Source organism: Phaseolus vulgaris, chromosome 9 (assembly GCF_000499845.2).
Source record: "Phaseolus vulgaris cultivar G19833 chromosome 9, P. vulgaris v2.0, whole genome shotgun sequence".
Classification (NCBI taxonomy): Eukaryota; Viridiplantae; Streptophyta; class Magnoliopsida; order Fabales; family Fabaceae; genus Phaseolus; species Phaseolus vulgaris.
In genome coordinates, this window is record NC_023751.2 from 11,673,364 (window position 1) to 11,696,442 (window position 23,079).

At 30.4% G+C, this 23,079-nt stretch overlaps 1 protein-coding gene and 1 pseudogene across 1 annotated transcript; one reads left to right on the forward strand and one right to left on the reverse strand.

Annotated features, from left to right (window-relative positions):
* Positions 1-2,552: 2,552 nt before the first annotated feature.
* On the reverse strand, positions 2,553-4,882 carry LOC137822979 (uncharacterized acetyltransferase At3g50280-like; annotated as a pseudogene).
* A 16,014-nt stretch (positions 4,883-20,896) lies between these two features.
* Positions 20,897-22,409, forward strand: LOC137822985 (uncharacterized acetyltransferase At3g50280-like). Its single transcript, XM_068628049.1, has one exon. The coding sequence runs from the start codon at positions 20,928-20,930 to the stop codon at positions 22,305-22,307; it is 1,380 nt and encodes a 459-aa protein (XP_068484150.1). The 5' UTR covers positions 20,897-20,927; the 3' UTR covers positions 22,308-22,409.
* The last annotated feature ends 670 nt before the right edge of the window (positions 22,410-23,079 follow it).

The window sequence follows — 23,079 nt, forward strand, 5'->3', positions numbered from 1 at the left end:
TAAATAAATAAAAATACACATGATAATGATAAAACTAAAAAAATGCATATATACAGTTTGATATTTAAAAAAATACATAAACACATACATTTATGATGAATTAGAATGTTTGAGAATGAATTTATAGTTCATTTTAATAAATAAAAATACATATATAATAATGATAAAAAAAAACGCGGATACATAATAATGATAAAAATAAATAATGTGGATACATAATAATAATAATAATAATAATAATAATAATAATAATAATAATAATAATAAATAAATAAATAAATAAATAAAGATAGACATTAATAATAAAAATAAAAAATTGGATACAAAATAATGATAGAAATAAAAAAAATTGGATACATAATATTAATAAAAAATACATATACATATTAATAAAAAAAAAATGCAGATACACCGGCGCTCCAGAATATTTGGGTAAAATGTTTGTATATGGGTATTTAGGTAAAATCTGATAATCGTACGTGGAATCAACACAAATATCTTCATTTGTATCAAGCTTGAAAAACCACTCACTACTAGATATATGATAATTAATAACACAAAAAATGTTACTAAATCAAAGAAAATGTTACTAATATGATTTAGTAATATTTTATCCAATGTAACGAATACTTAATGTTACTAAAGAGTGTTAGTAAAATTTTTACATATCAATAAAGACATTTATAAAAGTATCACTAAATACTTTTAGTAACATTTATTTAATAAAAAGATTAAATTTTAAAAATGTTGTTAAATCCTTCTAGTAATACTACACGAAAATCATTAAATAAAACCAATTTTAGAGACAAAAATTAATTAGTTAGTATATTGACTAAATTAGAGACTATTTTAGAAACTAAAAAAATGGTTTTTAAATTAGTTTCTATTATTGTTAAATAGTTTCTAAATTGATATCTAAGCAAAGCTTTTGCTACCTAATTTACAATCTAAATAATTGGTAATTAAAACATTGGTAGTTAATTAGATACTAATTTAGAAACTATTTAACAATAGTAACTAATTTAGAAATAAATAAAAAATTAGTCTCTAAAATACTCTCTAATTTAATTAATATAACAACCAATTATTTTTTGTCTCTAAAATTGGGTTCTATCGGATGATTTTCTTGTAGTGTAATGTTTTTTAAATAAAAAATAACACTATAAAAATGTTACTATAAACTTTTAGTAATTTTTTTAATATAAAAGTAACATTTTAAAAATTTCACTAAATCTTTTTAGTAATATTTTTTAATAAAAAAGTAACATTATAAAAATGTTACTAAAAAACTTTAGTAACTTTTTTTAATAAAAAAGTGACATTTAAAAAATGTTATTAAATCTTTTCAATAATATTTTTTAATAAAATAATAATAATATAAAAATGTTATTAGAAATATTTAGTAAAATTTTTTTAATAAAAAAGTGACATTTAAAAAATGTTACTAAAAATTTGTAGTAAATTGTTTGACTAGAAAATTATACAAATTACTTAGATTTGGATTCTTGCATATGAATTTAATAATTTATATATGGATGTTTTATTTTGTAAGCAAGCTAGTAATACAAATCTGTCAACATAAACGTTAATAGTATTTCAATAGATTTTCAATGTTTGAAAGTGAATTAAAATATGCCTTGTTAATAAATTGTCACTTTTGTTTATCATGTAGTATACATAAGATTTTTAGCATGTAGTATCACTATAGTATCACAATCACTTCATGTATAGTGGGAATGACAATGACAGTCATTCACTGTAAAGCGTACACTTTTTCTGCTTTAGTTCAGTTGCAACTCATTTTTTCAATCTCAACCACAACTTTTGAGCTTCCTCGTCCTTCCCTTGCCAATGGAATCCTTTCAGTGGTTCTCCATGCTCCTTCAACCTTGGCTTTAATTTGCCCCACCCCAGTGATGAATTTTCAGTATAGCCACATATCCCCAAGCAAGACATAAGCAGTACGAACCTTTGTCCATATATACAAGGGAAATAAAAATCATTCTTACCAATACTTCATCTTTTGAAAAAGTTGTGGCTAAATCTTACTCCAGTAAGACAAAGTCTATGTAGATAAAGATGAAGAAAGTAAGATTAGATGTATCTTCCCCTAAGTGTAATAATTTCTCACAAAGACACAAATGAAATTAAAATTTTAAGAACCAAAGACATTGTTTTTACAATAACAATACATTGATCATTATAATCACATGAAGATTATACCAAAGGATTTCATATCCCAGATGAACTAGATCCAGATATCATTCATAAACATTGTAAAAAAATATTCACAAAAAAATTGTTAACTTTTATTAAAGTAAAGCAAATTAAATTTAACATTAAATTATTTTTTTAAACAGACAGAGTGCACCTTTGAATAAAAAATATTAATGAAAACTCACCTAAAAAACGAAAAGAAAGATATCCTTTACCATCTGAGCAGTGAATTCAAGCTTATAGCTTTCACCAAGTTAATGTCATATCTCACTTCAAAAGTACAATTGAAACTAGTTTTTCTTTTTGCAGACATTTTGCTAAAACAATTTAAAACATTAGCGTACAATACTGCAATGTATTATAAAAATGGTGTTCCAAGTAATCTCTCACAACTAAACTAACAAAAGATAAAATCTAGGAGAGTGTGATAAAATAAAAATAAAAAAGGACGTTACCCTTCTTAGATACAATGTCACCTATCTCTCAATATAACATAACTGGATGCATTAATCTTCTGTTTCTTGGAAATTCTCTTCAGAATATCCTCAAAAGCCTTCTTGTCCTGCACATAGGAAAGAAACACAGATGCCAAATTTAAACTTTTGCCGAGCAACTCAAATAAAAGTCATACATCTTCCCTTAGGTGGTCCCAAAGCTAAGAGAAAGATTTCTTATGCATACATATCATACCCCGTTTATATATCAATATGATAGAACTAGGGATTCAATATATCAAATTACCATAACATATTGTTAATGTTATATTCCCTTGTTTCAATTTGCACTTGCCAGTCAATTTCATTCTAAATAGTATTAAATGTGAGTTCTAATCTGAATTTAGCAACAAGATCCTCTTTTTTTCAATTGCATGCAAGGACAAGGCAAATTGGAAAATATAGTCTGCAGCTAAAAGAGGAAGAAGTAGGAGAGGAAGTAGTTGATGAAACGTATACGGAATGAGTTATACTAGAGTTCAGGAGACATTAATTTTTTTTTGTTACCATGTGAATAGAAATTGACTAATTCATCTTTTCTTTAGATATTATCTTGCTACCATCTTATACCAATACCAACTACTTTTTCTATCTACGCTTTTTACTAGGTGAACCCAGCGGATAAATTTAACAGATGTTCCAATAATAACTTCTCTCAATTAATAAAAAACCCAAAAATTGCCGATAAAAAAAATAAAATAAAAAACCAGAAACGAGATTACATTAATTAAGAGCTGACCCTTTATCACCATTATTAGCAAACTACAACAGCAGGGGATTGAACACAGAAACTGCATTCATGAACTCCTTGTCTGATTCCAAAGCACTCATTGTATGTGGCAAAAGGCAAAGTTCAAAATCAATGCTTCCTCCTCCTTCACGCCCTGGGTATGATGTCACTTTCCCATCAAAAAATTTATTTCCGTACCCACATCTAGCAGCCACCGCTTTCCCCATTCCAAATTCACTTCCATACATATTGAACCTGGGCGAGCTACTCATCAACACGCTGTACGGGTCAAACAAACGACCCATTTGAATTATCAAAGGAGACTCTAACCACCCTTCCAGAAATTCTAACACCACTCTTTCGTTAAGGTTTGTAACAGCCATATGCAACTTCCATGCTGCCCATCCTAGACCATTCTCAAGCAATTCCCCTGTTGTCGTTTCTGCACTCACTGCATGAGTGCAGTTTCCAAAGTATTCTTCAGGCAGAGGCGGCTCCATTCTTGACCGATGGTTTGCCATTAATCTGCAAATTGTTTTTTTGTCAGACGGTGGGGAGCGCGCACGAGTTATCGATCTCCAAACAAGTGCTGATAATGACTGGAAAGAAGAGATTCTTGTGGTATTAGATTCTGAGTTGGCCTTGGCTTTCAGTGCGGCAATAGACTCTGCTGAAAAATGGAAAATTCTCTCTCTCAGCAAGGGTGTTTCTTCAGATCTCTTTATAAACTCGTCATGATGTTTGAAAGGAAGAGAGATTGGTGGACTACAATTATTTGGAAACCAACGATTGTGAAGGGGTTGGTGTGAGATGGGAACATCGTATTCATGGCTTTCAGCCTGAGATTGTGCTTGAAAGATCTGCGACCATGTATTGAAGAAATTCCAAAACGAAGTGCCATCTCCTAGAGAGTGATTCATGGAGCAACCTATGAAAACACCATCCACTAGTTCAGTGACTTGGATGGACAACAAGGGCATGGTGTGACCGTCATGGTTGAGTGCTTTGTGGTGGTCAAAGAATGAGTGAAAAACGGAAGGGATGTCAACTGGGGAGAGTAAGTCAGATATGGTGACATCTAAGGCTGCATAGATGAATCGAGCTCCATCACTGTTGTTGCAACTTGCAATCAACAGAAACAGTATAAGAGGGAGGTTGTTGGGTTTTGTGGGTGACAAGACGACCAGAGAGTGGATAGAAATGGAAGAGGGTTAGAGAAAGAGAGTGCTTGAGCTTCTCCAACAGATTCTCCATGAAATATTGTTGATCCTCAAGAGTTGCAGGCTTGCTGAAGAGCAAACCCTTCTGGATATATCCCACAGACAACAAGGCAATATCCCATGGTGTTAGATTACAGATTTGGTTGGGGAAGTTGTTGTAGGGGTGAGGCTTCACAAAACATTCTGAAATGTGTTGAACTGCAGGAGTATCCATTTTGCAGATGAGGGATGATACTTTCAAAACTATGAAGGAAAATATATTTATTACACTTCCCAAAATATTAATATTTTAATTTAAAATACTAATATATATTATTATATTATTAAAGTAATTGTATCAAAGTGAAAATTTGATTAGTTGCTTTATTGAGTTTTTTTCTTAAACCCTACAAGTTGTCAAAGTAAGTTGTCAAAGTGGATTAATTTGAGTGTGAAGGGTGTGAGATTATTAGTCTTAATAATAAGATGAAAACGGATTTAATACTAATTTTTGAATTTAATGCTTATGAATTTATTAGTTTTATTGACTTAGTATTAGGCTAGGAGGCTCTGATATCATGGGTCAAAATAATCTTAATATCCAATGAAAAATATCACATTTATTTTTTATAAAGAGGGGAGAATATTAATTATGAAGATTGACAGTACATGTGAAGTTGTAATTAATTTGGGAATATAACTAAAAAAAAGACTCATACAAGGAAAAAGAGGAGAACATTGTCTTATATAAGGGAAAGAAGATAACCTCATAAAGGACAAGATACAACTAGGACTCAAACAAGGGAAACAACTTCAACACATGATAACAACAACTCACAAGGAGTAATTCTAACTCATATTTTACATTATACTCACTATATTTTTATGTTCTTACGGACTTAAGTAGAATATCTTCTAGCGGTGGAGCCCCTTCATTTCCTTAGAGTCAATTCATGAATTACAAGAATACGATCTGGTAACTATCTCAAAAATTAAGAAACATTAATTACATGCTTTGGTTGAGAGACTTTCTTCTTCACTAAAACATGTCCCTTAACTACATGTCACTTAATTTTATTTTCTTTTAATTTTGAATGATTTTAATTGATTAAAAATGAAAACAAAATATTATTTGATAACTTGAATATTAATTAATTGATATTTAATGTACTTACGGGCTCAAATATAATTAAAATGGTAACTTTTTCTTGGTTTTATTTTAGGTACAGGTATGATTTAAATACTATAGGTGTAGGTATTACTATTATTAAACAGACATGGGCCATGAAGTCACGGGAAAAATGTTTTAAAACTAACACGGTACCCATACACAGTACGGGATTTCTTAATTATAATATTAGCAAATAAAATAAAATATAATAACAAACACAAAATTAATAAAAAATATTATACATTAAAAATAATAATTATAATTATAATTAATAAGTATGATTTAGGTTATTTTAATGTAGATATCAAATTTTAAATATTGACTACATAATAGATTTCAAGTAAATAATTTAAAATAACACAACACATAAACGTAAAATTATAGAAGTACATTAAAAAAAATAAGAAGCACAAACAGTAGAAATGTATATATCAAAATATACATTTATATATAAAACAATATTACTTTAAAATACATTATATTATTGAATAAAAAATTTAAATGTTATAATAATTTGAATATAATACTTTTATAAGTTTAATTATTAATATTATTATTACGATCATTGTTATTATCTTATTATTTATAAATGGATTGATGTGTTACATAAAACAATATTAAATTAAATAGAATTTTTTAAAAAATTGCCCATTTTGTTCAATACATTAATAAATTAAATTAAAATTTGCATCACTTCTACATTGGTTTTACTTTTTTTTTATATATACTGCAAATATAATTTTATACAAGAATTATATTCATATTAAACCAACTATTACAACTATTATAGATAATACATCTAACTATGACAATACAGACAATACAGACGGAGTTTTTCAAAATATTTCTATTATAAGATTATGAATACAAATATTAAAAATATAAGATTCAAAACTACATTTTAAAGTCCTTTAGACTCTCCGACACCTGTGTGATCACTTGTTCATGTACGTAGTACAGTCATCGCAGTTCAAATGCTACAAGAAAAACAATGGTAAGTTAATGAAAAGAAATTGCATAACATATTTAATTCATGCAAAAAGAAAGAATCAATCAATCTAATCATTTATAAACATTTCTTTAAATGTTGTGATATAAAATTTCAATACCAATTTCATCATTCATATAAATTACACATGGATCTATTTTCAATCACAATCATTGGATTTCATTTCAATCTCATCGTCTTTTGGAAGAAGACTCATTAAGTATGTTCCTACCAGAAACTAACACTTGATTCAAAGATTACCAGCGAATCCAATAGAAAGGATCAAGGTAAGTTCAAACATTGAGTGTCTACAACGGGACCCGGTGTGTATGAACTCCCTCTTAGTTTCTCACCACCTGATATCTTAGTCTATATGACTTAGATCATCAGTGAAGCTAGAGGATCTCCATTAAACATAACCTTTTCATACTTAATGTCATCAAACAACAACTCATACATTATCCCAAATGTATGACATCAATTTCATACAATTTTCATCATTCATACATAATACATATCATTCAATCACATAACATTTAAAAGTTCATACAATTCAAGAACTTTTCCAACATCAAAAACAATATTTAACTTTCAAACTATCAAAATATAATATTTATACATGTTCACAAAAAATAAAATCAAACAATTTTATCAACTAACATCCTTGCAAGAGAAACTGAAACTTGGGACCACGTCCCCTTCACATTCAGATCTTCTAGCCTAGAGTACTATTGAAAGTTAAAGTTAGTTTCTCTTACCTGAAATTCCACTTATGGAAATTCTACCTCAAAGAGAGGAACCACTTTAATGCTTTGTTTGGATTACGGAGTGGAAATGTGGGAGTAGATTTGAGATGATTTGAAGGAAAAGTGTAAAGAAAATTAGGGTGTTTGGATTAAGTAAATAGAGTGAAAAGTGTGAAAAAAGTTTATAAAAGTTTGTAAGTGATGTGATGAGTGTGATTGAAATTATATTTTTTTTAATGGATAAAAATGTAAGTTTACAAATTTATTCTTATATTTAAAAATGGTTAAAAATTTAATTTGAATCATTTATTTATAAATTATAATTATTTTTCATTAAAATATTTATAATTATAAAATATTTGATAAACACTTATTTTATATTAAATAACATTATTGTTTTTAATTAATATAGTTATTATATAAATTTATTTTTTTATTATTAAAAATATTTATTTTTATTGTTATTTTTATTTATAATTTATTATATATATAATATGATTAATTATATTTTTATAATAATAATTTTTTTTATAATTTTAGTTATATTTAAGTTGTAATTCTATTTTAAATAAAAATAAAAATAATTTAAGTTTAAAATAAAATAAAAAAGTAAATTAAAATTAATTAAGAAAATATATATATATATATATACATATATAACTTTCTTAATGAAAAAGGAATTTCAATTTTCGTGCTCTTTTGTATTACTTGAATTTTTACTGCTTTCCTTGTTCATAGTAATTTTTTTTTTCTTATAAACAAGTTATTCAAATATTATCAATTTTTTTTATAAGTTTAATCAAGTTGAGAGAAATATATTTTTTTAACCAATCTTATTAAAATTGATGATTAAATAAAAAAATAAAAAATCTTTAAAATAAAAATTAACTTACTATGTTTATAAATCCAATCGGTATCTTGACTTCTCAACTAGATTATAACGTGATCACACTTTGAAATATAAATAAGGTATATAAGAGAAATTAAGAAAAGGTGGGAGAGGGTAAAAGAAAAAGAAAAAAAAAAAGGTGAGGGGAGTTAGTTGCTTTCTCAGGTCTTAAAAATACTGACATTTTTAAGTTTCCGGCTGGCATAATTTTTACCATATTCACACGGAAGACCTTTGAATATTTGACTTAATTTTTTTACCATAAATAATTGAAGTCTTATTATTCGCTTTATTTCAAAACTTTTCAGCCAAATGTGACCTAAATTGATTTTAAAATGTAAATTTTAAAAAAATAAATATGTTGGTGTAAATTAGAGTTGTACGGATTACAACTTAATACATGTTATTTCATTGTCTTGTCATATCCGTGCAACAGTGAATTATTGTTCTAGTACGAAAATATCTTAAATAATATAATTTTTAGGATATTTTGAATCATTGTAAATTTTAACTTATTTACCTCCATAAATAAATAAAAACTTATTTTATCTTCAAATAAATTAATTTTAAAATATAAGATGCTCTTTACCTTATTTATTAATTTCATTATAACTTTTTTCTTGTGTTTTTATTCCGGTAGCAAAAGAATAATAGCATTTTAATAGATTAAAAAATAATACTTTATGAGTTGAATAAAAAATCTTTCACTACTAATAAATATTTCTTATTAAATATTCTTCATTAGAAATTTAACAGTTAATCTATTTTAGTACTTAGGTATGTAACCTTCAGTACATTGAATTCAACACTTCTCTTACACTTGTTCAAACTCCAACATATGATCAGAAGATACAATAACCCTTCTCAACCTCTCATTTTTAGTTTAAACTTTTGTCCTTATAATTTAAGTTTTTAGCTACAAAAACTTCTTTGTCTTTTTCTATCTTTTGAAATATTATCTGCATACATATTCTCCAAAATTAGCTAGAAATTGCCAGAAAAAAATAATGATGTGCTTTGTTGGTCCCGTCATCATAAAGAAAAAGACTTCTGATAAAAAAAAATTGATGTTAATCCTGAGAAATTATTCACAGAAAGATAAGACTGGTCTTCTTAATTTTATCTTATTATTTTTTAACATAAAAAATTAGATAAAATGAGGATAGTTGTTATTTTGCTATCAAATGATTCAAGTATAGATTTGTTTAACCATATGACCATATCGTTTTTCAACAAATCTAATAGTAAAATCAGTAAATAAGTGTTTAGAATCTATTTGCAAACAAGAAAAGTTAGCAATAAAAGGAAAGATAAAAATGGTTGAGATGGTTTAACATAAAATATAAAAGAGATTAAAACAAAAAATAAAAAGCGATTGATCCATGTATCGTCTCGAATTTGATCAAACACATACCGATCAAGCCTAAGTCGAATGTATTCCTTTATTTAGTCTAAATTGTGAGAAAGCCCATGACGAAGTAAAATTAACTTACATAATTATTACAAACCCTCACATAATTATGTTAGTATAATAATATTAATTTATATAAATATATTATCGGAATCAATCTTATTAATGCATAATTAACGTGATTTTAATCCACAATATCCCAATCTCTTTAAATGCTATGATTTACTTACACCATAGCCCTTATTATATTACATATATATGTTCCGATTATATCACATATACTCCAATTTATATACATGATATTCAATTTTTATGAAAACATACTATAATATGTCACATTAAAACCTAGAGAAACTAGGGTCAAAAATCCAAGCCCATGAAGACTTATAAATACATGATCACTCACAGAGAGTACTCTCCACTCGAATTTTAGAACTATATTCACTATATACACAGAATTTGATGCACTTACTGACTTGAGTGTCAGAGTATTTTCTGCAGGTGGAGCCCCCCTCAGTCCTTGGAAGCTGAAATCACTAGAGCTTGAAGGAAGACCACTAGGAGCCCACCCGGATTCCGACCCACCTCATCTCAACGAGAACAATCCCCAAGTTCTTCCACCATTGAATTCTTCACATGTTCTCTAAAGATTAATAATTTTTCCATCCTCACAGAGTTTAAGCCATATTGAGCACGCGTCAATCTAATTCAACTTGAAATGCTCAATAGTAAAGCATGTGTCTACTGGTTTAATCAGTACCCACTTTGTTACATGTGTATACTCTATGTGAATTCTCTTTAAACATGCGCCCAAGAAATTAATTATAACAATGTGAACTAAGAAACCAAAGTTTAAGATAGTGAAGACTCTCGATCATGCATTCAAGTACCTATCACAAAAACTAGTTTTCCAAGAGATTAGAATATTAAAACAACTACTGTAGATAATTAAAAAAAATTAAACTTTTATTGATCAAAACCTATGAACTCAATAGGGAATTACAATGTTTAGTCTTTCATAAGGAGACAAAAAAAATTACAAAAAAGAAAAGAAACTAAGAAAATCATGTAAAGTTTCCCCTTTTCTCCTTAAACCTTGTGTCTTTTTATATGTTTTTTGCTCCAAGGATCTTAGGAAAATATTATGGTTTAAGTTTTGTTAACAGTTTCTAACTTTCCAGAATTCTTGTAACATTGCTTCCAATGTTATTTCTGATATATTGTAGATTTTATTTTCTCCTTCTTCTTCCCAGGTCTTCTTTTCTGTTTTGATTCAAATAAACAACTTGAACTTTTTGCATATTTGACTCGTTCACTCTAAAAACACAAAATTAACAAAAAATAATAGTTAAAGTCTAAGTAAACCAAATTATATGAATATTAATTAAAACAATGAATTTATTTATTTATTATTATAGTCCAATAATCTACGAGTAAAGTTATTAAGTGTGAATAAAATTATACTCATCAAATATCCCCGCACTCATTCTTTTGCACTTAATACAAAAAAAAATGGTTTTAACGGGGTTTATTTTTACATTATCGTTAAAACCTTTATGAAGTCATTTACCCAAGGTTGCAGTTTACCCCGCTAAATCATCCATGGGGAACGTGTTCCGTTCCCCAGGGATTTTGTAAACCTCCAGAGAAGTCTTTCAAAACCCCTGCTAAATACCATGAGTTTAAGAACATTCGTAAAATACTATGGGTTACAAAACCTTCGTAAAATACCATGTGTTTCGTAAAATGACTTGCCATTTGAAATAACCTTCAACCCCATTTTTTCACCATCTTTAATGATCCTTCTGACTTCTCTTTCCACCGTAAATGCACTGCTCTCCAGCACAAGCTCAATGGTCGTCAACGACAGTCCTAACAAAAAATCACAATTCAGCCACACTTATGTCTATTATATCTAAGGAGAAGAAACACTAAATAAGACATTATCTTCTTACTCCAATATTGTTTCTTCCATTACCTTACTGCCTCAACTTAGGTCACAAGCCACTGTTATCTAGATCAGCAACAACTAGTGTTTATCACTACTTTATATATTCTAAATAATTGCATTATCTATCCGATGTGGGTTTCAAAGTCACGTGTGTTCTTTGCTAAAGATTGCAAGAAGAAATTAACTTTATTACTTTTCACTTTCACAATGAATTATTTATTAGATGCATTTTAAAATAAAGGCCTTAATTTAAAATATTTCAAAATTATGAGAATTAAATATTAACAATTAAAAATAAAACTAAAATTGCACATGAAATATACGTACATCAAAAGTTAAAACAAAATAAGTCTGGTTTTTTGAAGTATAAACTCGTAACAAAAAAAAAACTAGGAATTATATAAACCAAGTACCATCAATCATAAAAAGTATGCAATTATTGTTCAAATACTTATTATCCAAGATTAGTTGTTGAAGTACTTATTATCCAAGTTTATTTTGATGAGTTTTTAAAATGAATTCGTGAAACTTTAAAAATCTTATTTGTAATGTTTAAAATATTTTAGAGAATTCAGTTATAAAATATATTAAAACTATGTAATTTTTAATTATTTATTTATTAATATATTTAATTATATTTATTTATTAAATTTTGGAAAATTTGAAGTGTTTTATTGAAGTTCTACATAACTCTTTGAAATTTAAAGAAGGTTAAAAAAACATCAATTATTTTGCTGATGTTTTAAAATAAACTTTCAGAATTTAAAGAAGGTTAAAAAGTCTCTGTTAGTTTGTTGAGGTTTTAAAATAAATCTTTAAAAATTAACTAAAGTGGTTGGTTATTAATTCAAATTTTATTAGCCTTAGATGTTGGTTATTAATAATAATTCTGATTTTATTACCCTTAAACATTTACCGTTATTATTGCATTAATCGTTAGTTTACAATGTTGTTAGTATTATTATTTTATAACTTTCAGTAATTGTAATTTATTATATATATATATTATTGAAGTAAATCAAAATAAATTAATTAATTCATCAGTTTTGCAATTTCGTATAATTACGTTCAATCAATTTCTACAATATTTTTCCTTTTGTTATTTTTTTCAATTAGTTTAAACAAAAAAGATTCTCGTTCTTTTGTTAAGGTTTTATAATAACTTTGAAACTTAATGAATGTTAAAAAAAACTCCATTAAAACTTTTTTTTTAATGGTAGAGACTCCTCAACAAAACACAATAAGAACTCAAAAAAATAAAAATAAAAATACAAATTTTGAATAAACTTTAAATGCTATTTTGTGGATTTTAAATTTAGAAATTAATAAAAAATAAAAGAATGAAAGTTTAATGAAAGGTCAAAATTTGTTAATGAAATTTTATGGTCATAATAAGGTTTTATTATATTGTTAGTGGAGTTTTAAATTTATAATAAAATTTTATTATGTTCTGTTATAGAAGAACTGCTAGTTTTATTTTAATTTTGAATGACTTTATGATTAAAATAAAGATTATTTTATAATTTAAATATTAATTAATTGATATTTAATGTACTTATGGGCTCAAATATAAACAAATGGTAACTTTTTCTTGGTTTTATCTTAGGTACAGGTATGATTTAAATATTATAGGTGTAGGGTATTGCTATTATTAAATTGTCCTCTAGAAGATTGACATGGGCCAGAAGTCACGTTAACAATGTTTTAGAATTAACACGGGGTACCCGTATACAGTACGGGATTTCTTAAAAAAATATAAATTATAATAATAAGAAATAAAATAAAATATAATAACAAACATAGTATTAATAAAAAATAAAAATTAAATGTAAATATAATAATTACAATTAATAAGTATGAATTAGACTATTTCAATGGAGGTGTAAATTTTAAATATTGACTACATGATAGATGTAGAAACTATTCACACACAGAAAAGACTGGTCTTCCTAATTTCATCTTACATTATCTTTTAATATAAAATAATTAGATAAAATGATGATAACTATAGTTTTGTTGTCAAATTAAAATGATTTCAGCATAAATTTGTCTACAGCTAAAGAGACGATAGTATAATTATGGTCAGATGACCTCATCATCTTTCAACAAATCTAATAGTAAACTCAGTAATAAACATTTAGACTCTATCTGCAAACAAGAAAAGTTAACAATAACAAGAAAGATAAAAATGGTTAAGACCATTTAACATAAAATATAAAAGAAATTAAAATAACAAATAAAAAGCACTTGATCCCAAGTTCTTTTGCCGTTGAATTCTTCCGTGGTTCTCCAAAGATTATTCATTTCTTAATCCTCAAACAGAATTAATTCATATTGAATATGCGTCAATTTAATTGAACTTGAAGCACTCACAAGTAAAGTATATGTCTACTGGTTTAATCAGTACTCACTTTGTTACATGTATATACTCCATGTGAATTTTCTTGAATCATGCGTCCAGGAAATTAATTATAACAATGAACTTGAATACATAGATTCTGTTTTGATTCAAAGAAGCAACTTGAACTTTTTTGCATATTTAACTCATTCACATACACTTTCTTCATTCACTCTAAAAACACAAAATTAACAAAAATAATAGTTAAAACCTAAATAAATTAAATTATATAAATATTAATTAATACAATAAATTTATTTATTATTATAGTCCATGAGTAAAACTATTAAGTGTGAATAAAATTATGTTCATCAAATATGTCACACTCATTCTCATTCTTTTGCACTCCTTGACAAAAACAACTTTAAATGTTATTTTGTGAATTTTAAATTTAGAAGTTAGTAGAAAATAAAAGAATAAAAGTAAAGACCAAGAGTTGTTAGTGTAATTTATAGTTATAATAAGGTTTTATTATATTGTTAGAGGGATTTTAAGTTGATAATAAAATTTTATTACGTTCTGTTTTAGAATAATTTATTAATTTTATTTTAATTTTGAATGACTTCAATTGATTAAAAATGAAAAGAAAAATATTATTTTATAATTTGAATATTAATGAATGGATATGTAATGTACTTACAGGCTCAAATATAATTAAAATGGTAACTTTTTTTTTGGTTTTATCTCGGGAGAGGAAGTTACAGGTATGATTTAAATACTATAAGGGTAGGTACTACTATTATTAAAATGTCCTCGGATGATTGACATGGGCCATGAAGTCACGTGAAAAAATTGTTTTCAAACTAACACGATACTCATATACGGGACGAGATTTCTTAAAAAAATATAAATTATAACATTAAGAAATAAAATAAAATATAATAACAAACATAATATTAATAAAAAATAAATTTAGATGTGAAAATAGTTGAAAGAATATTTTATGTTTTATTCAATCTATCCTTCATCTATAGCAATGATACATATATATATACATACATATATATATATATATACATATATATATATAACCATAGCATTAGAACCGTACAGATTCTTTTTAAGAATAATTATAGACCCTTTAATAGTGATTATATTCCTATAATTAAGTTTAATTATAGACTCATTAATAGTGATTATATTCCTGTAATTAAGTCTAATAATGATTTTGTCCGGTAATATTCCGGAGCATGTAAGTCTTGAATGCCCAACTTGACCAAGATGGCTCCAAACTTTTTACCACCGAGAGCTTTGGTGAAAAGGTCAACTAGTTGTGTATGTGTGGGCACATAGGATGGAAGAAGGCGCTTGTGAATGATTTCATCTCGAACAAAATGGCAGTCAACTTCAATGTGTTTGGTGCGTTCGTGGAATACCGGGTTTTTAGCATAAATTGAGATAAAGGTTGGACACTGTAGGCAAGGTCAGGTCGAGTGAAACACAGATAAATTAACCTCCCAACAAGTCTATGATAAGTAGCCGGGTCAGAAAGAAAAGAACCAGTAGCGGAGCTCAATTTGTGATTTTCTTCACATGGTGTAGTGGCGGGCCTTCGCACCCAACAATCCGACTTCAGTAATGATATCTAAGGCATATTTCCTCTGACAAAGGAAGATTCCGTTGGGGGAGTGAGCAACTTCAACCCCAGGAAGTACTTGAGGCGGCCTAAATCTTTCATATGAAAGCATTGATTTAAGTAGCCTTTAAAACATTGGATGGCAGTACCATTATTCCCTGCAATCACAAGATCATCAACGTAGACTAGCACAACCAACTGTATGTCATTATTATCGAGAGTAAACAGGGAGTGATCCTTCGGGGATTGTTGGAAGCCGTAACGAGTGAGAGAAGAAGATAGTTTAGCAAACCAACACCTGGGGGCCTGTCGGAGGCCATATAGAGACTTTTGAAGCTTGCACACTGCCCCTAGTTGAGATTCTTGGAAGCCAGGAGGGAGTTTCATATAAACCTCATAATCAAGATCACCATGGAGAAACGCATTGTGAACGTCCATCTGATGAAGCTCCCAATCTTTTGCGGCTGCTACTGCTAGAGTTGTGTGAATGGTTACCGTCTTTACGACAGGAGAAAACGTCTCGTTGTAATTCAAACCCTCCACTTGATGATTGCCAAGAATTACCAATCGAGCCTTGAATCTTTCAATTGTTCCATCCGAGTTGTATTTGATTTTGTAGATCCATTTACACCCAAGTGCCTTCTTTCCAGGAGGGAGAGCGGTGAGTTTCCAGGTGTCATTGAGTTCGAGAGCATGAATCTCCTGTGCCATAGCATCACGCCACCGGGGTTCTCGGATCGCTTGAGAAAAGAACAGGGGTTCCTGCTCGGTGTGTAAAGAGGCAAGAAAACTTTGATGATGTTTAGAAAAGGAATCACAATTCACAAAATCATGTATAGGATACGAAACACCTGAGGATTCTGTTGAAGGAGGTGACGGAACAGAGGGGCTTGACGGTATCGTGGTGGCTGCGACAAAATCGTGTAACCGTACTGAAGGCAGCTTCGTGCGATGCCCTCGCCCAAGGGGAACCGCGGCCGTCAGCGGTGGTGAAGAAACCGACGGCGCCGTCTCCGTCGGACGCGGCGGTGGATCCGCGGGTAGCGTCGAGGCTTCTATACACGGATCAGAGTCGTTGATAGTGTGGTCGAAGTCATCTGTGAGGGTAGCATCCTCCTTGGCTGGGATGGGAGATGCAATGGGTTGGTTGACGATGCATTCATCTAGGTTTGAGGAGGCAACTTCATGAAGAAAATGTGGGTCCGTTCCAGTTTCTAAAGAGTTGGCAATAATTGGGTTTTGCAATGGTGGTGCAGTGTCCATCTTTTTGGCTTCAAAATATGGAAATTTATTTTCGAAAAAATGTACATCACGAGAGACAAAGAAAGTTTCTGTTTCCAAATCAAATAATTTCCATCCTTTTTGGCCATATGGATACCCGACAAACACACATTTTCGGCTACGACTATCAAATTTATCCCGCTGTCTATTTTGATTATGAGCATAACATAATGAACCAAATACTCGTAAGTGCGCGTAACTGGGTACACATTCATGGATCACTTCATAAGGGGTTTTTCCTTTTAGAATGGAGGATGGTGTGAGATTGATTAAGTAGCCTGCAATCAAAACGCATTCCCCCCAAAATTTAATGGGAAGATTGCCTTGAAACCGTAATGACCGAGCAACATTCAGAATATGCCGATGCTTGCGTTCGACGCGTCCATTTTGTTGCGGGGTCCCGACATAGGAAGTTTGGTGAAGGATACCTTGTTGAATGAAATATTGTTTTAGACACATGAATTCGGTTCCATTGTCAGAGCGAACCATTTTAACACATTTGTTGTATTGCCTCTCAACGAGTGTGAAATTTTTTTTCAAAGTCACTGATACCTCTGTTTTTTCTTTTAACAAATAGATCCAAACTGCCCGTGAACAATCATCCACAATTGTCAAAAAATATGAAGCACCACAGGATGAAGGAGTTTTATAAGGACCCCATAAGTCACAATGAATTAAATCAAAAATATTCAAAGCTTGATGCGCACCGTTTGTTTCGATTTTTCACAAACTTCACAAACTGTATTCAACTCATCACGAGTACATTTCCCACTTATATCAGGAAGCATTTGCACAATCTTAAATGACGGATGTCCTAATCTTTGGTGCCAAAGTGCTAGTTGATTTTCCATCTTGACATGACATGCTTGAGTCTTCCGTACCCCACGATACCAATAAAGCCCATCTTTCCATTCACCTGCTCCAATCAGCGTCCTCGAAGTGCGGTCCTGTATAATACACAATTTATCAGTGAATGTTACAACACAATTTTCTTCATCCGTCAATTGAGGTACTGAAAGTAAATTGCATTTTAATTTGGGAACATAAAGGACATTTTTCAATTCAAGTCCTTCTTCAAGAGTCACTGTTCCTGTTCGCAAGCTAGAACACGTTCACCATCGGGTAACCCTACGGGGCACCTTTGTATAGTTTCCTTTTCACTCAAATTTTCCAGTGACCCGGTCATATGGTTTGATGCCCCACTGTCAATAATCCACAAATCCCAAATGCTCTTACCAGTCATTTTCTCTGATTCATTTGATTTTTGTTTGCTGATCATATCAACCAGTACCTTCCATTGTTCATTGGTCAGACCTGCCATCTCAAGTTTCTTGTCGTCATTGTTGGCTTGACTGTTGCTTCCACTAGCGTGTGCCACATTTGCACGTGTCGGGTTACCTTTGTTTCGCATCCCTTGGCGTCCCCTGCCGTTCCATTTGCCTTCACTTTTTGGTCTGTCACCCCACCATTCGGGATATCTGATCAATTGGAAGCATCCCTTCATGTCGTGACCATTTTTACCGCAATGACTGCACGTCATTAATTTTTCTACCATATCTCCACGCCCTTTTTCTTTGTAGTTGGCCTGCATCGCGAGACCCACGACCAACCCCCTTTCTTCCGTTGATTTGGCCATCATTCTCACTCTTTCTTCTTGTACCAACATAGCATATACGCGGTTCAGAGACGGCAATGGGTCTGAGGCCAGAATGTTTGATCTTACTGTCCCGTAGCTTGCGTCATCCAACCTCATAAGGAATTGATGAACCTTCTCCTCCTCCCTTCGTTTTTCCAACTGAGCACCAATCCCACACTTGCATCTACCACACGTACAAGATGGAATTTTGTCACTGTTAGCAAGCTCATCCCAAAGGACCTTCAATTTTCCAAAGTAAGTTGCCACCACCATTCCCTCCTGCTTGCATCTTGACAAGTCCGACCTTAGTTGTTGAATTCTAGGTCCATTCACGACCGAGAATCTTTCTTTAATGTCTTCCCACAAGTTATGTGCAGTCTCAGCATATGCTACTGTGGATCGTAAGCTTGGTTCAATGGTGTTTAGAATCCAAGAGACAATCATGGACTGCACGGTCCACCAATCTTCAAGGTCGGGTGCCTCATCCTCTGGTTGGATATGTGTTCCATCAATGAAGCCCTATTTTCTCCGGGCACGAAGCGAGATCTTTACTGCTCTTGCCCATTCGTCGTAATTTTCTCCGCGCAATTGGACTTGCGTGATTATGTTTCCGGGATTGTCACTCGCGTTGAGATCATGTGGCGAGTAGGTCTTCTTAGCACCTCCTCCTTCGTGCTCTGCTTTGTTGGCATTATTCTTTTCTGGTGCAGCTGCCATAGTTGTGCACCGTTGCCTTTGCTTTGTGTTTGTCGGGTATCAGAGTTTTGTGCTCTAATACCATGAAAGAATATTTTATGTTTTATTCAATCTGTCCTTCATCTATAGCAATGATATATATATATATATAACCATAGCATTAGAACCGTACAGAACCTTACAGATTCTTTTCCTAACATAACATCTGTAATTAAGACTAATTATAGACCCTTTAATAGTGATTATATTCCTATAATTAAGTCTAATTATAGACTCATTAATAGTGATTATATTCCTGTAATTAAGTCTAATTAAGTCTAATAATGATTTTGTCCGGTAATAATATTCATTACAATTAATAAGTATGAAAGGCTATATTAATGTAGGTGTCAATTTTAAATATTGACTACATGATAATGTAGAAGCCATTCACAAAAAGATAAGATTGGTCTTCCTAATTTCAATTTACATTATTTTTTAATATAAAAAATTAGATAAATTAAAATAATTCATGCATATACATGTCTAACGTTAGAATAATGATAGTATAATTTTGGTCAGATGACCCTATAGTCTCTGAACAAATCCAATAATAAAATCAGTAAATATATGTTTAAAATCTATCTACAAACAAGAAAAGTTAACAATAATAAGAAAGATAAAAAGGGTTAAGATTGTTTAACGTAAACTATAGAATAGATTAAAACAACAAATCAAAAGCGGTTGATCCCGAAGTTTTTCAATATTGATTTTTTCACAAGTTTTTTAAAGATTAACCATCTCCAATCCTAAAAAAGAATTAAGTCATATTAAACATGCATCAATCGAATTTAACTTGGAGCGTTCACCAGTAAAGTATAAGATGCGTCTAATCAGTACCCATTTTGTTGTTACATATTTATACTCCATGTCAATTCTCTTAAATCATGCACTCAAGAAATTAATTAGAACAGTGCGACTAACTCAGAAACCAAAATTTAAGATAAAGAAGACTTTGATTTAGACTTCATGCAGATTAAAATATTTTAAAAAATAATTTAAATTGCAATATTTATTTTATTTGTGTTTTTATCTTATTTCTTAACTATAAAAATGAGTAAAATTATTAAAGAAAATATTTCTCTACTTATAATATCTGCCAAATTTTATTATTTAAAATATCTGAAATAGATAATATGTTTTTGCATAGTAAGACAACTCTATTAAGAATGAATTGTAGTCTTCCAAAGTTTACCTAATAATAACTCGGTATTGTGATGATATTTTTACACTATGCTCTATCTTACACTTACAATAAAATATTAATATTTATAATAAAAATTTAAAAAAAAATTCCAATAATAAAAATTTAAATAAAATGTAAAATATTAAAATAATTTTTAAAATTATAAATATTAAAATATTAATATTTATTGAAATGTAGGTGAAACGTGTTATAAAAAAATATTTTTGTTTGGTATTTATATTGGATAGCATATTTGGTTAGAATAAATTTTCAACTCTTCCCGTCACAAACACAAAAGAAGTGCTACACTTCTGAGAGGATGATGGATACTCCCATCTTACAACGGGTCTCAGAATGCTTCATCAAAGCAAAACACTCCACCCAAAAATCAAACCAAATCTGCCACTTAACACCTTGGGATATTGCCATGTTATCTGCACACTATATCCAAAAGGGTCTTCTCTACAAGAAGCCTGAACCACTTGTTAATCAACATGATTTCATAGAGAATCTGTTGGAGAAGCTCAAACACTCTCTTTCGCTCACCCTCTCCCATTTCTATCCATTGTCTGGTCGTCTTGTCACTCACAAAACCAAAGACCCTCCCTTCTATGCTGTTTTCGTCGATTGCACAAATAATTCTGGAGTCAAATTCATCCATGCAACTTTAGATATGACCATATCTGATATCCTCTCCCCGCTTGATGTCCCACCCATTGTTCAATCATTGTTTGATCACGACAGAGCACTCAACCACGATGGTCACACCATGCCGCTCTTGTCCATCCAAGTCACTGAACTACTGGATGGTGTTTTCCTAGGTTGTTCTATGAACCACTGTATTGGTGATGGCACTTCTTATTGGAATTTCTTCAACACGTGGTCCGAGATCTTTCAAGCTCAAGGCCACGAACATGATGTTCCCATATCCCACCCTCCCATTCACAATCGCTGGTTTCCGAATGATTGCGTTCCACCAATCAATCTTCCTTTCAAACACCACGAGGAGTTTATCAGCAGGTATGAAGCACCCTTGATGAGAGAGAGAATATTCCACTTTTCAGCAGAGTCTATTGCAAAACTGAAAGCAAAAGCCAACTCGGAATGCAATACCACAAAAATCTCTTCCTTCCAATCACTGTCAGCGCTTGTTTGGAGATGCATAACTCGGGCGCGGCGCTTGGGGCCTGATCAGAAAACAAGTTGCAAGTTATCGACAAACAACCGAAGAAGAATGGAACCGCCTCTGGCTGAGGAGTACTTTGGAAACTCGATTCATACGCTGGGTGCAGGAACAGCCAGGTCAGGGGAATTGCTTGGGAATGGTCTGGGATGGGCAGCATGGAAGTTGCACCTTGCTGTTGTAAACCATAACGACAGAGTGGTGTTGGGATGGGTGAGAGAGTGGTTAGAGTGTCCTCTGATATATCAACTTGGTCGGTATTTTGACCCCTACTGTGTGATGATGGGAAGCTCACCCAGATTCAACATGTATGGTAATGAGTTTGGAATGGGAAAAGCACTCGCAGTTAGAAGTGGGTATGCCAACAAATTTGATGGAAAAGTTACGTCGTATCCAGGCCATGAAGGAGGAGGAAGCGTAGATTTAGAAGTATGTCTTTCGCCACTTGTAATGACAGCACTAGAATCAGATCAAGAGTTCATGGACTCAGCTTCTTCACCTTCCAATACTCACTAAGGACCTAGTGAGAGAATATCTCTTATTTTCATCTAGGATTTTTAAGATAAGAAGATGATATATGTTAACGGAAAGGATGATTATATTTTTACACTTTGCTCAGTTTATGTCTACAATAAAATATTAATATTTATAATAAAAAAAATTAAAAATTAAAAAATGTCTTTAATGAAATATTAGACAAAATGTAAAATATTAAAATAATTTTTTAAATTAAAAAAATTAAAAATGATTAAAATATTAATATTTAATGAGGTGTAAAGTGGAGCAATGGGTGTCAAAAAATTATTTTCCTAACTGAAAATATTTTCTTCCTCGTAAACTCTGCAAAACGACAAAATTAAGAGATGTAAAAGAAGGGTTTTTGACCATGATGGGGTTATTTTTGTTTATTTTTACCAAAATGAGATCCGTTTAAAAAAAATTACAAATTTAGGCAAGTCGTGCTAATTTGGCACGACTTCATATGCATAAATCATCCTAATTTGACACGACTCTGTCATGTCATAATGAAGTCGTGTCAACTTGGCACGACTTTTGTCCTGTCATACTGAAGTCGTGCCAACTTGACACGACTTCTGCCACGTCATAATTTTTTTAAAATTTTATTGTTTATATATTGGGTAGTAAGTTATGTAATGTTAAAAATTAATTTGATACATAATTTTATAAGAGTGTTAGTTTTAAGGAACAAAAATTTGGATAATTGTGTATCACAATTATTCATTTTTTCCTGAAGTAATAATTTTTTTTATCACAATTAAAATAATAC

Bases quoted from the DNA above. Each gene is read 5' to 3' on its own strand.
- LOC137822985 (XM_068628049.1), top strand. From the start codon at position 20,928: ATGATGGATACTCCCATCTTACAACGGGTCTCAGAATGCTTCATCAAA.